Source organism: Lissotriton helveticus, chromosome 4_1 (assembly GCF_964261635.1).
Source record: "Lissotriton helveticus chromosome 4_1, aLisHel1.1, whole genome shotgun sequence".
Classification (NCBI taxonomy): Eukaryota; Metazoa; Chordata; class Amphibia; order Caudata; family Salamandridae; genus Lissotriton; species Lissotriton helveticus.
In genome coordinates, this window is record NC_136063.1 from 133,798,011 (window position 1) to 133,811,954 (window position 13,944).

The following is a 13,944-nucleotide window of genomic DNA, read 5'->3' on the forward strand; positions in this document are numbered from 1 at the left end:
GAAACTCCACTGGATCTTCCTCTACAAGCAGCAATGCCTTGCAAAATTGGCGTGTTATGTCGAGAAGAAACCCACAGAGTCACCTTGAATGAGAATGCAGCAGTTATTGCAGAAGAGTGCAGCAAGGATTATATGTGTGCCATGGGCCCGGATGGATAAAGAGGGGTTGAGAATAAAGTTACTGTCATTGCTGGATGGGGCAGGAAAGTGGATTACATGCTTCGAGTAACAAAACATGCACGTATCAAGCTAGCGCTAGGTGACATTAGGAGCCTGCTAAGCAGCCTATTTGAGGAGCAGACAAACACAGTGTTCACTCAAGCTTGCATTCCAGAAATCACACTAACAAATACCCAGCATGATGGACCGCATTTATTACGTAGAGGCACCGGATATGGAGCGCCCTGAGAGAAATATTCCTTGACTGCACAAATATAGGAGTGCCAATCGCTGCGACCATAAAGCCACAGGAAATCATAAACAATTTCCAAAAAATAGAATGAGGGAAAGATGGAGACAGGAAAACAGACAGCCATGGCCCAACAAGGCCCTTCAAATCACATTTTTGTAAAATATTTTGAGCGGGCTGGACAGCGTAGTTGGTTTACATACCAAACTGTGGCATGAAATATAAGCTCACATGCTCCACTACTGTAAGAAAAAGCGAGAATAGCAGGAGCAGAACCAAAGAGACACAGCAAAATTAGTGTAGCATAAGCTGAAAAAGACTTCCCTTGAGGGAGCATCGGTTTGCCATTTGCAATGGCGGTTCCACCGCAAAACGTTAAAGGTTTCCAAACAGGTAGTCCAGGAACATTAACAGGTTATGGTATTGGAGGCCAGGGAGACTGGCTGCAACCAGACATTAGAGAGTGCTATTATTGCTGTGGGCGGGGTCATCTGGTAGAGGCATGCCTGACAAATGCATACCATGAGCAGCAAAAGCAGCAGAGGTTAGAAAATATGGGCCAGCAGCCACAAAACCCTACACGTCAGGATATGGTTAACGTCCTTCCTCAGTACCAAGGACCGGGTAATCAGACCATATCTGACATTCATTCCAGAGAGGTCTACCATTCGCCACACAACCGCAGCAGGGATTGAGTAAGTGGAAGAGTGTGTGGCAGCAACAAGCACAGATAGAGAATCCAGAATAACAGGTTCCCGGGCCACAACCCCAGCAATGAGAGGTAACAGTGTGGGGAGGAAGCACATTTATCCAACGAAAGACCCGAAATTAACAGTAACACAGACCCCCAATTAAACAAAGACAGGTAATAATTATCTCAGCGACTTAATCCCCAGCGGTTCACCTACAACCGGCAATCCTCTAACCCCCGCTAAAAATTGTACCGGATCATAAAGGACTAACAGACAGCATTGGGGTCCAAAAGATTTTACTTGCATGGAGGTATTCAGGGCTGCTGGGGGCTGTGTTGATTGGGCATCCACACTACCAACATGGTCATCCTACGTCAGCACAGAATAATAAGGTTGCCTAAGGTGCCTCTGACACTAAGGCATCACTCTGCTTCTGATGCCCCAGGGTGGGGTTTACTGGCCACATCCCAGGGGCAGGACAGTCCAATGCGGGGGCAGGACAACATCTCAAAAGTGGTTTAAAAAACAGACACCTAGTTCACACAAACAAAGTCTAAAGGAACGCATTCCAATCACCAAGCCAGAAGGACCCATTCTTGGGCATCATGTCCAGGCTTAACGTTTCCTTCATGGCGTGTAGTCCTGATAGCGCCCCCAAATACTCTAGACGCCTCTGAATCAATGAAGACCTCCCTTTCACTTCTAAACAAAGCCATTCTTGGTGACGGGAACAATGTTCTTATTGTGCTTCGGATGATAAGGCTCTTAAACTACACAGCCCCTACAAATGATAGTAAATAAGCTAAGAGGCCTCAGCATGATGACTAGTACGAGACTCCAGTTAGGGTGTTCACTCAACCTTTCACTAGGGTCACCAGACATCCTGTATTTGCCGAGACATTTGCGGTTTTTCGTAAGCTGTCCCAGGAGATTTTAGCAATTTTGGGTCAGGCTATGGATTTCAGTGAGCTTCCACTGCAAACAGCGAAGCCACAATTTTGTGTGTTACCAAACAGTGCTAGCTAGCAGCCCTTATCAGGTAGCTATTTAAATAACATGTATGATATTATTATAACACATGGATTTATTTATTTCCCTAGTGCCCTGTCTGGGTTTTTATATTGATGAGTGCTTTCATTCTGTGCCCTTTGGATTATGTTGAATTAGTACTTGTTCAATTTTTTGGGGGCAAAATGGCTTGGTTTTTGGCTTTCAAAATCTGGTCACCCTACATTTAACCCTTCCTAAGATCAGCAAGACGAGGGCCAATTTTGTTAGGCAATCAGTGACTGTAGAGGATCCAGCCAAAAGCTAAGGACAGTAAGCCCACCAAAAATGCTGATAGAGAGCGGGGTGGGGTCCGAGGGAGATGAAGGTGCTAGGGATACAGGCGTTCAAGCCTCTACCCCTGCTCCTGATAGGGCACAGGGTGAACCTCTTCCAGGCCCATCTCTATCCCAAGCATAGTCTACTCTTGCTGTTCCAACCTTGCAGGTACAATCCAGCCCTGACTTCTGTCCTCATGGGAGCGTAGATGAGGAAAACGGGCCACAGAGCAGCCTCTGACCCTTTTCCCGTGGGGCAAGGAAAACAATGAATGATGCGACTGAACAAAATGTCCAAACTAAAAGAAAAACACCTAAAATTAACTCAAAAAGAAGATTCCAGATAAAAAACGGGGTCAAGCTCAGCCAAAGCAAGGTATCTGATGCCTCAAGGGAGGGCCAAGTAGCACACCATGTGCCAGGAACAGGGAGATGCACAAACATAAAAACATGTTTCCAGGGCACGTTGCAAGCACCAACAATGCCAAACAGTAATATGCTCCCTACTCTCGCATTTCCGCACATTTGTAGCGGACATACAAGGACTGAAAAACATAGCTCACAGCAAACACAACTGTGTGTAATTTCAAAACAGGAAGCCCCAGCAGAAAAAATAGTCTTGGGAAGGGGCCACACAGCAGCCATGATCTTATGCACACACTGGGCAAGGTGTTTATGTAAAAACTAGTGACATCCATGGAGCCCCGGATAAAGCCATAAATACATTCATCCCTGAACTCATTAGGGTGACCAACTGGCATTGGTGCAAATTCAGGACGGTGAGTGTAAAAATTCAGGACAAAGGGTCAAAATTCAGGACACAAATTCAGGACAGGAGGTCAAAATTCAGGACAAAACTTCAGGACAATAGGTACGTTTTTACAGACACATCAGAGGTCGCCCAATAGTATATAAGTAAGCCCAGCCATTTCCAAACATATTCAACCATTTGCAAACCTATCCATCATGTATCCTTCCATCTATCATTTCACTCATCCATCCCTTCATCCATCCCCTCATCCATCCTTTCACTCATCCTCCATTATCCATCCACCCTTTCACCCTATCCATCTGTACACTTTTCCATCCACTCTTCATCCCATCCATCCATTCACTCATCCATTCAGCCATTAACCCTTTCACCAATCCAGCAATCCTTTCACTTACTAATCCTTCCGCCCATCCACTCTTTTAGTCATCCATCCATCCTCCCTTTCTCTCTCCATCGACCTTTTCACTTAGCCATCCTTCCTTCCATCCATCCATCCATCCACCCACCCACCCACCCATCCATCCATCCATCTACTCATCCACTCATGAATCCATCCATTGACCCTATCACTCATCCATCATTTCACTCCTTCACACATCTATTCATCCTTTTGTCCATCTACCCTCCCTTTCACTCACTCATCCATCCTTACATCCACCCTTTCACTCATACGTCCATTCATTCACCCTTTCACTTATCAATCCATCAATCCATCCATCATTTCACTCATCCACCTACCCACCCATCATCCACCCAACCATCCACCCACCCACCCATCCATCCTTTCACCCACCATCCAATCCACTCATCCATCCTTTCACCCACCCACCATCCACCCACCCACTCATCCATCCATCCATCCATCCTTTCACCCACCCACTCATCATCCATCCATCCTTTCACCCACCCACCCACTCATCATCCATCCATCCATCCTTTCACCCACTCTCCATCCATCCATCCATCCTTTCACCCACCCATCATCCATCCGTCCTTCCCCTCATCATCCATCCATCCTTCCCCTCATCATCCATCCATCCTTCCCCTCATCATCCATCCATCCTTCCCCTCATCATCCATCCATACTTTCACCCACCCCCTCATCATCCATCCATCCACCCTTCCCCTCATCATCCATCCTTTCACCCACCCCCTCATCATCCATCCATCCATCCATCCCCTCATCATCCATCCATCCATCCTTCCCCTCATCATCCATCCTTCCCCTCATCATCCATCCTTCCCCTCCATCCATCTCCTCATCCATCCATCCATCCCCTCATCCATCCATCCTTCCTTCCCCTCATCCATCCATCCTTCCTTCCCCTCATCCATCCATCCCCTCATCCATCCATCCTTCCCCTCATCCATCCATCCTTCCCCTCATCCATCCATCCTTTCATCCATCATCCATCCTTCCCCTCACCCATCCATCTATCCATCCATCCCATCCATTTATCCTTCCCCTCGTCCATCCATTCTTCCCCTCCATCCATCGATCCATCCATCCTTCTCCTCATCCATCATCCTTCCCCTCATCATCCATCCTTCCCCTCATCATCCATCCATCCCCTCATCATCCATCCTTACCCCCACCCATCCATCCATCCTTCCCCTCCATACATCCCCTCATCCATCCATCCATCCTTCCCCTCATCCATCCATCCTTCCTTCCCCTCATCCATCCATCCATCCTTCCCCTCATCCATCCATCCATCCTTCCCCTCATCCATCCATCCTTCCCCTCATCCATCCATCCTTCCCCTCATCCATACTTCCCCTCACCCATCATCCATCCTTCCCCTCACCCATCTATCCATCCCATCCATGTATCCTTCCCCTCATCCAGCCATCCTTCCCCTCCACCCATCCATCCATCATCCTTCCCCTCATCCATCATCCTTCCCCTCATCCATCATCCTTCCCCTCATCATCCATCCTTCCCCTTATCATCCATCCATCCATCCTTTCACCCACCCATCCATCCATCCTTCCCCTCCATCCATCCATCCATCCTTCTCCTCATCCATCATCCTTCCCCTCATCCATCATCCAGCTACCCTTCTACCCATACATCCAGCTATTTACATTTTCTCTCCATCCTTCCCCTCACTCATCAATCCATCCATCCTCTCTCATTATCCATTTATTCAATCTTTCATTCATCCATTCACCCTTTCACTAATTCATCCAGCCATTCACCCATCCCATCACTTACTTACTCGCCCACCTTTCCATATTAATTTTGAGCTGAGCCCTTTTGAGAAGAGGCCCAACAAGAACTTCACCCTCGCTGCAGGGGCCGTTCCAGGACTGGGACAGGATCCACCACAGGGGGGGGACAAGAGCCATCACAGGCGGGGGTGGACTGGAGCCACAACATGGGGGGACAGGAGCCATCACAGGCGGGGGCTGGACTGGAGCCACCACATGGGGGGGGACAGGAGCCATCACTGAGGGGAGGGCAGGAGCCATCACAGGAGAGGGAACAGGATCCACCAGGGTGGGCATGCAGTATTCTAGTATCATCTTGGGCTCCTCGCCCTCTCCTGCACAAGACAACGAGAAGACAGGCTCTCTTTCAAAATGCTATCCCCCACTGTGATGTACAGTACTTACAGGAGATACTCTAAGAGAACTGATTGTCCTCTATACTTTGTTAATCAGTGTGGGTGCGATTGTGCCATTTCTTTATTGTATTACATTATAGACTGCATGTTTGAAGAACCGAGGTTTGCTTACAATTTAGTGACAGTAATTAAGCTCTGTGACGAGAGAGAAACACGTGCTGGCTCTGTGTAATCAGGGGTGTAATCTGGCCGAGTCCAGGATGTTTGGGGCCCTGGGTAGGATTGGAATGTGTGAGCCCCCTCTAAATAGCAGAGACATGTAGCATTCAGGGCTGTTTGCATCTGAATGGATGTCCCTGCTCCTAAACCTGCAGCCCCTCCCTCTCAGTCACCTTCGAAGCACCTCTTAACAGCTCATCAAGGGCTGGGGGTGTGAGGGTTGCCATCCCGCTGTGACTCTCCAATGCTGAGGGGTATCTGAGCTTTGATGCAGCGTCGGAGTTCAGAAGGGAGGTGGGGGCAAGCTGTGCCGGCTTTAGGGTGAGGCAACCGGTGCCCTGTTAAAATGACGGACAAATGGCGTCCGTTAAAGAATTCTTCACGGACAACGGACAGACGGCCGAAATTACGGACTGTCCGTGAAATTTACGGACGGTTGGTCACCCTAGAACTCATGGGACCTATTCACAACCTACCTAAAACTGATTTGACCACCCAGAGCCAAAAATGTTTGATAAGGTCTGAAAACACCCAATCAGGAAAAGGGATGGGGGCTCACCGGCACATAGAAATATTATCGATACAGATCCTATTTTTTATGAATCACCCTTACTACCCTAACCACTGAAAACCGAATCCAACAGGGGTCCCCTTCAGAAATCTCACCAGATCATGACTGGCAGGGTAGAATCACACCCCTGTGGTAAAATACAGGTTCTCCAAAACCAATGAGAACAGAGTTTATGTAACTAAACTGAATTAACAGTCAGCAAAGTTCTTATTAAAAACCAGCAGCTGCATGGACAACAAAGTGCACCAATGCCAACTTGTCAACAACCACCACAATATTACTGAACTTGTGCAAATGGAATAAGGAAAAAAACAAGGGCCCTCAGCGAGGGATCTGCTTAACACCTACGGCCCTCAAGGAGGAGAAAAGTCTGTAGGTGCGCTGTTGCATCGTGCGGTTGAACCTTCCATGGAGGCATCACCCTACAATTAAAAACTGCAAACTTTCATGAACTGGTCAGAAGGAACACAACCATCATAGGAGCTTAGACAACTCTCAGGAGCCCCTATCCAGAACTGCAATTTTGCAACAAACGTTATGTATACCTATATTGTTATGTATGATCTGCCTGTTGTGGATAGTCCAGCACTTGAGTACTACAGAGGAACTGCAGAGCCAAAAGAAGTTCCCTAAAAGGGAACCACAGCACCTGTGTAGGGATCTCTCACTCGTTACCTACAATTACACTAAACAGAACACCAGCATCCCACGTGCACTGCACAGCACCCTTTTGCATAACACATGGTACCAGCACATGACCACAGCTGGCTCCCAAGCATCAGCCAGGTCATGTTATCTCTGTTCACGAATCCCACATGTGGTAGGCGCAGATAGTCTTTACTTGTCCCAAGATGTAGCAATGAGAAAGCAAAATGCCTTGTTCAGATCTACTTTTGTAGAATAAGGGCCAACATACAACACAACAAGATATCTCCTAACTGAACCCATTGATATCCAAATCGAGATGGACAGGATGCGTAGGAAGTTTTTTGGATGTGGCAAACCCCCAACTCATGTATAAATACGTCTGTTCCAGCGTCCATCTGTGGACCAAGAGATCCTCTTACTGTAAATGGGGTAGTCTTCTTAATTAACAAATGGTCCCATGATATTGAATTCCTATGTAGCGCCATCCAGCTCGGGGATAAAAAGGGGAGTGGCTTGCATGTGGGAGGGTTGAATAAAGGTATTACCACCCAATGTCAGGAAATGGGGGACACCAAGCGCCATCCAGCTCGGGGATAAAAAGGGGAGTGGGTTGCATGTGGGAGGGTTGAATAAAGGTATTACCACCCAATATCAGGAAATGGGGGACACCAAGGTGGGTGGATACACTTGGTTAAAAGGGAAAGGACAACCTCTGATTGTACGGAAATTAACACTGTATTCCTTATGTTTCAGAGGAAAAGAACGTTCTGATGGGCGTGAATGCTAACTGCTAAGTGATTTTATATATTCCGGATAAGCTATGGGGCACCTCCACGCTGATGGATTACTACTGGAAATGCGGCAACTATTCCGACACTCAGCTTGTTCACGGATGGAGGGGACTGTGTTTCCTGATCACCAAGCACACGCCAACCCAGGTCATTCCTGGAAAAGAGTTATCAGACTTGTAACAGTAGCCATTAAGGAAAAGGACAACCTTGCTGCACCAAGCTTGTGAAAGGAGAGCTGCAAACTATTTTGGCTGGGCACAATTCAAATACATTCCCGAAGAATTTAGACTGTTCATGGAAGCACTGCTGGGGACAGGGGGGTTGATACCTGCAAAAAAAAGTAAATGCCCGCTGGCTACAAATAATCCAGTCGGAGATGCTCAAAATGATGAACAGCACTGGCTCGGTCTCAATTCCTTCAAAGAAGAAATGCGAGCAATCTGCCTCATGATCATGTAATACCGATATGTACTGGACTTAATGACCACAATGGAGAGACAGGTTTGTGTCAAGATCAGTACATTCATCCCAGGGAATGCCATGAACAATGGGAAACTGATGCTTGCCATTAAAGCACTGCACAATCTAAAAAGAACCATGCGCGAAGAGGGAAATGCACCTGTGCAGGAGTAGTTTTCAAATTGGTTCTCCTGGCATAATGTCATCTAAGGTATTTCTATCTGTCTTATGTATATATTTGTAAATTAATGCACAGTACTTAGTAGACTGTGTAAAATAAATGTACTTTTCCTATTCAAAAGAAAAAGCACAAACTTAACAATCATCTATTGAGTGTTATAGTGCATGCCAGTGAATGGTGATTACTAGTCCACACCTCCTTCCCCTGAGTAAGCCTTTGACTGCTTTGCTTTGCTACCCTGAGAGAATCAAGCCGTACAAACAGTTACGGGAAATGATAGACCTATTGCTTGAGCAGACCTCACATTCTTCATAACTAATAACCCAATTTTTTACAGTAAACATTATCTTGTACAACATAGGGCTCTCAATGTATTCATATAGCATAGAATGAAACAGCAAGCTTTATCCAGCCATGGAAACAGAGACCACATGCATAGAAGAATCATTTTGTGAAAAGGTTACACAGGAAGCTTGATCACAAAGCACCCAACACCATGCTTCACAAAGGTAAGGAATGTGGGGCCAGATGTAGGTAGGCATTTACCGGTCGGTAACGGCCGAATTCGGCCGTTACCGACCGGTAAATGGAATTTGAGATGTAGGGGGCATATTTTTACAGAATCGGTAAATTTACCGATCGGTAAATTTACAGAATCTGTAAAATACCGAATCGGTATTTTACCATCAAATTCAATTTGATGGTAAAATACCAATTCCGGTGTGCATGCACATGTGTGCATGCACACCTGTGCCATATGACAGGCAGACCTGCCCTTAGGGCAGGTATGCCTGCCACATGGCACCCAAACCTGTTTTGGGGGTGCTAGAGGGTGTCAAAGTGACACCCCCTGCACCCTTGTGAAATTGGGTATTTACCGATTCGGTAAATACCGAATCGGTAATGCCCATACATTCCTATGGGCTTCAAAGCCCATAGGAATGAATGGGCATTACCGGTCGGTATTTACCGAATCGGTAAATACCGACTTTTACAGATTCTCTCCCTCCTTATATTTTACCGATTCATAAATACCGAATCGGTAAAATTCGGTATTTATGAGTCGGTAAAATATATTTACCTACATCTGGCCCGTGGTCCTTCCAAAATCTGTATTATAGAGATTCCTCATTAGATCAGTGGTGGCTGCTTTCAGTTTGGCAGAGTGAATCTAGGTATTCCCCTATAGGAGTCTACTCAAGGGGTCTCCAACATTTCCTGTACAGAGAGCTACCTATGTTCAATGTAATAAGCTGGGCTGCACACAGGTGAGCTACTCAGATGTAGCTGGAGAGCTACAGTAGCTCACAAGCTACTGGTTAGAGACCCTTGACTGTCATTCTATGATACAAAGGACAATCCAGCTGGAGGTGGCTGGTCTATATCAGCTTTTGTAGAGCCTAACTATGAAAGACGTCTCATCTGCTACTTTTATCAACACAAACACTTTACATTGGAATCTGACCACTTTACACAAAAAAGGATGCAGTGCATCAGTTCAGAATATCACAGATAGTACACTGTCAGAGATAATGTTTACTTTAAGTAAAGTTTTATACATTCTGTGCTACCAGCATCATCAGTCACAAGCCCACATGCCTATCTGAAACCGTAGAATGTAAAATACCATAAATCACATTCCTCAGACTATATCTAGGAAAAACATTCAATTTAAATTATTTTGGGAAATTAAACAGTCCTTTGCTGTAAAATAGCTACTGTACTTTTATTGTAAAGGGCTACAACCATCATGAAAGTGTGGCCCATTACTTACTTGTGTCCGCTTTGTTTATCGACCGGTGTAGGACACTTTTTGAGTTGCTACCTGGAGAAAGACAACACAAAAATGAAAGGTTATCCTTGCATAACAATAACAATTGTTCGTGATGGCACTTGTTCCAGCTCCAACTACAATGCACCTCAGCCCCCTACATTTAATCAAACAATTCAGAGTGCTACTGTAACAAAGATCTCAACCATTTGCATATAACACTTATAGGACTTGAAAAAGTGAGATATCAGGGTCTTAGTTTGTAGAATCGTAGTTATAAACTGAGAGGTCTTTCAGAAAAACACTGATTATGTTTAGAAGTTTGGCAAAGGATGTATGACGGAATTACTACATTTTTGGAATTATACTGCAGGTTGTGTGGGTGCATGTTGGCTGGTATAATGGCGAAATATTGCAAATGTGTGGGTGTGTAATGCTGGATTTTTTGATCAGTGTTATGGTTGAGGCATATGATGATAGCTATGTGTGTGTGTAATGGAGGCTGCATAGGAATTTGAAGTTGACTGTACATATGCTGCTGTACACATATGAATGTGGCTGTGTGGTTATCTGATAAAAGGCGTGGAGACAAATAATGTCGGTTGTGCATATGTGGCGGTTGCAGTTGGTATGAGCATTTGATGGTTGGGCAATGGAAGTACGTTGGTCTGTGTACAAATGTGATTGATATTGTCTGATGGGTGAGTTTGGGTGTTTACTAATGGTTGAGCAAACATACAATGGTGGATGTGTAGTCATATATAAATTTGGATGTGCGGCTGTACGTTGGTGGATGGGAGGACCTATGTTTGAAGGCTTGGAGTTTTTACAAATAAAAGTGGGTTTGTTCGTGCATGATACCCGTTGTGTGGAAGTATAGTAGTGGGTATGTTAAGGAATGATGCTGGGTGAGGGGACGTCTGACGATATGTGTGTACACATATGTTATTTGGTGTATTTGTACAGGAGGAAAGCTGCTTAGTCCTATGATGATGGATGTATTGGCATGTGATGGTGGGTGTGGTGGTGTATGAAGGGTATACACCTTCGTTGGTTCTGTTGGTGTAAGATAAATTAAGTTCCGGATTTGATGTTGTTTGCGTGGATATGTGAAGGTGAACATGGTGGCATGGTAGGTGTGTTGGCATATGATTTATTGAGTTGGCATATGATGTTAGTTTGCATGGACGTATGATGGGGATGAATTAGTGTTGTCACGTGGCCGGTGGGGACTTTGTTGACATCACTAAGTTATCATGAGCCCTTCAGCCACAATTCAGCTTTGCACACTTTACTAGCTTCTTTTATTTTTGCAACGTCTCTGTCCATACTTTTACCATGGGAACTGTTCACTGTGTTCATTCTTTGCCTGTTCCTGGAATTTAGTCTGAACATTGTGAGCAAGGTCGATAAACAATGCCCCTTGTTGTTTTGCTCTAGTCAGGCCCTAGCACTTAGACACAACATACCAGCTGGTGGGAGACTAGCATTTTGATATTATGGGGATGCACGCATTAAAAACACACACTTGGAGGGGGTCATTTCCAGGGAGAAGAGAAATGTGGTTCCTGTGATGTAGATCTACCATCTAGACACTAGGGATTGGCGGTCTGCTGACAAAACCCAGAGATCTTCTGTTATATAATAATACAAATTCCTAGCAAGGGAAGGGAGGTTAGGCTGAACTGTCTTCTTTCTATTATCATTTCATTATGACATCTCCCTTCATGATATGTGGGCTGGTTGCTATGCTGACAATATTTGTATTATGCAATTTTCTGTTTGTTGTGGCACATGTACTGCATTATAGAGCACAATAGTTCAAATAAATATTCTAAACTAATTTGTGTCTCTGTCAGACTTTATTGTGGACAAAAACAAGAGTGCAAGCAAAAGGGTTTTGCCACGTCCCTGTGATTCCTGAGAGAGTCGGGGGTGTTGTGTTCTGGGGTGTCTAATCATTTGCTGCTCTGTGAGTGTCTTGGAGAGCAAGTGAGACACTATAGATAGTCAGTCATGGGCTCGTGAGCACTAAGGTGGTGGCAAGGCTTAGCCCCTATACACCAAAGTCCCATCATCCTGTGGAAAGTTCTGTGTATGTGCAGAATCCCTGCAACATGGCAACACCAACGTTTGGTCTGGTTCTTATTCATGAGGCACCTGAATTGCGCTTGTGCTTGTCCATGATACCCTCTCACCATTTACGGAAACATCCATGGTGAGCGGGTTTAGCCTCCTATATAAGAGTTTTATAGGTTTTTCAAGCTTGAAGTTTAAAAAGTTTTGTCGTTCTCATCTGAACCCGATTTTGCACTGCGGTTTTTCTGAGTTCTTCTATACTGTTTTAGTAATGCCAATTGCTTTTGCGGCACATAATCCAGTGCTGGTCATAGCACATTTGACTCATCATGGAGTCCCTAATGTGGGGGCTGATTTTATCTTTGTAGTTGAAGCGGATCCAGCTTATTGATTCAAGATTTTTTACTCATGGGTTACATTTACGGCAGTAGATGGAAATGATAATTTATTTCATGAATATACTCTAGCCACGATTCCGCAACAGTATCGTCCTTATCGGTTACTTGAAGTTCCATTGTCAGCTTGGGAGCAAACCATCTGGTTTAATGGCGCCCTTCCTCACCCTGCAACTGTGGTCCGTTAAGGCCCTTTATCAATTGATGGGGCCACATGGCCCGTTTTGGCAGGATTTGCACCAAATCCTAATTATCTTGGTGTTACACTTGCAGAGCTTCGACAATTGGATACACCTCTGATTCATATACACAGGGGTGTTATACAATATATGTGATTTATAAGTGGCTCTGGCTGGAGCCGCTCCACAACCACCAGGCCATGGTGGTGGTATAGTCATTAGTTCCGTCATGGTTAATTCTGTGATGAGCAAGCGTCCTCAGAATAGGGATGATTTACCGTTTTGGTTGGCAAAAATATTTGAGCAACTCAAGGCTGTTTTTCCACATACAACCCCTGTTGAGAAACACAGGATCCTGACAATAAGTTTGCCAAAAGGTATAACTCCCGATGTAACTAATTGCCCCACCTAGGAAACAGTGGGGTATATTATCAAGGGGTTTTATCTCCGCTTTTTTGGCTTTAAAAGCCAAGAAAGCGGAGATAAAATTATCTCCCTATTACCAAGCTGTCGCTAACACCAGTTAGCGACAGCTAATAGGAGATAGCGACCATCATGGGCCCCACTTTGCATGTCAGTGATATTTATCACTAATGATATGCAAAGTGGGCGTGCCAAGATGTTAGCGACTGGAAACAGTCGCTAACATCGCTATCTCCTATTACCAACTTTTGGAGATATTTGCGCTAAGGGCGAATATCTCCAAAAGCTAACACCTACCCTGAGCAGTTCTTAGCCATGTTATCCAATGGGAGGTGGATAACATGGCTAAGAGCATTTGCTCGATAATGCATGAATATCGCTGACTTTTCAGCGATATTCATGCATTGCGGGCGTTTTTTATCGCATTTGCGATAAACCTTGCTAATAGCAAGGTTTATCT

General features: G+C 45.2%; 1 protein-coding gene across 1 annotated transcript in view; it reads right to left on the reverse strand.

Annotated features, from left to right (window-relative positions):
• The window catches only part of LOC144827959 (uncharacterized), a 1,280,260-nt gene that overhangs the window by 1,220,611 nt on the left and 45,705 nt on the right, over positions 1 to 13,944 (reverse strand). The window contains exon 3 of the mRNA XM_078686117.1: positions 10,412 to 10,462. Within this exon, the coding sequence (XP_078542243.1) occupies positions 10,412 to 10,462 (51 nt within the window). The remainder of the gene's footprint in view (positions 1 to 10,411; positions 10,463 to 13,944) is intronic.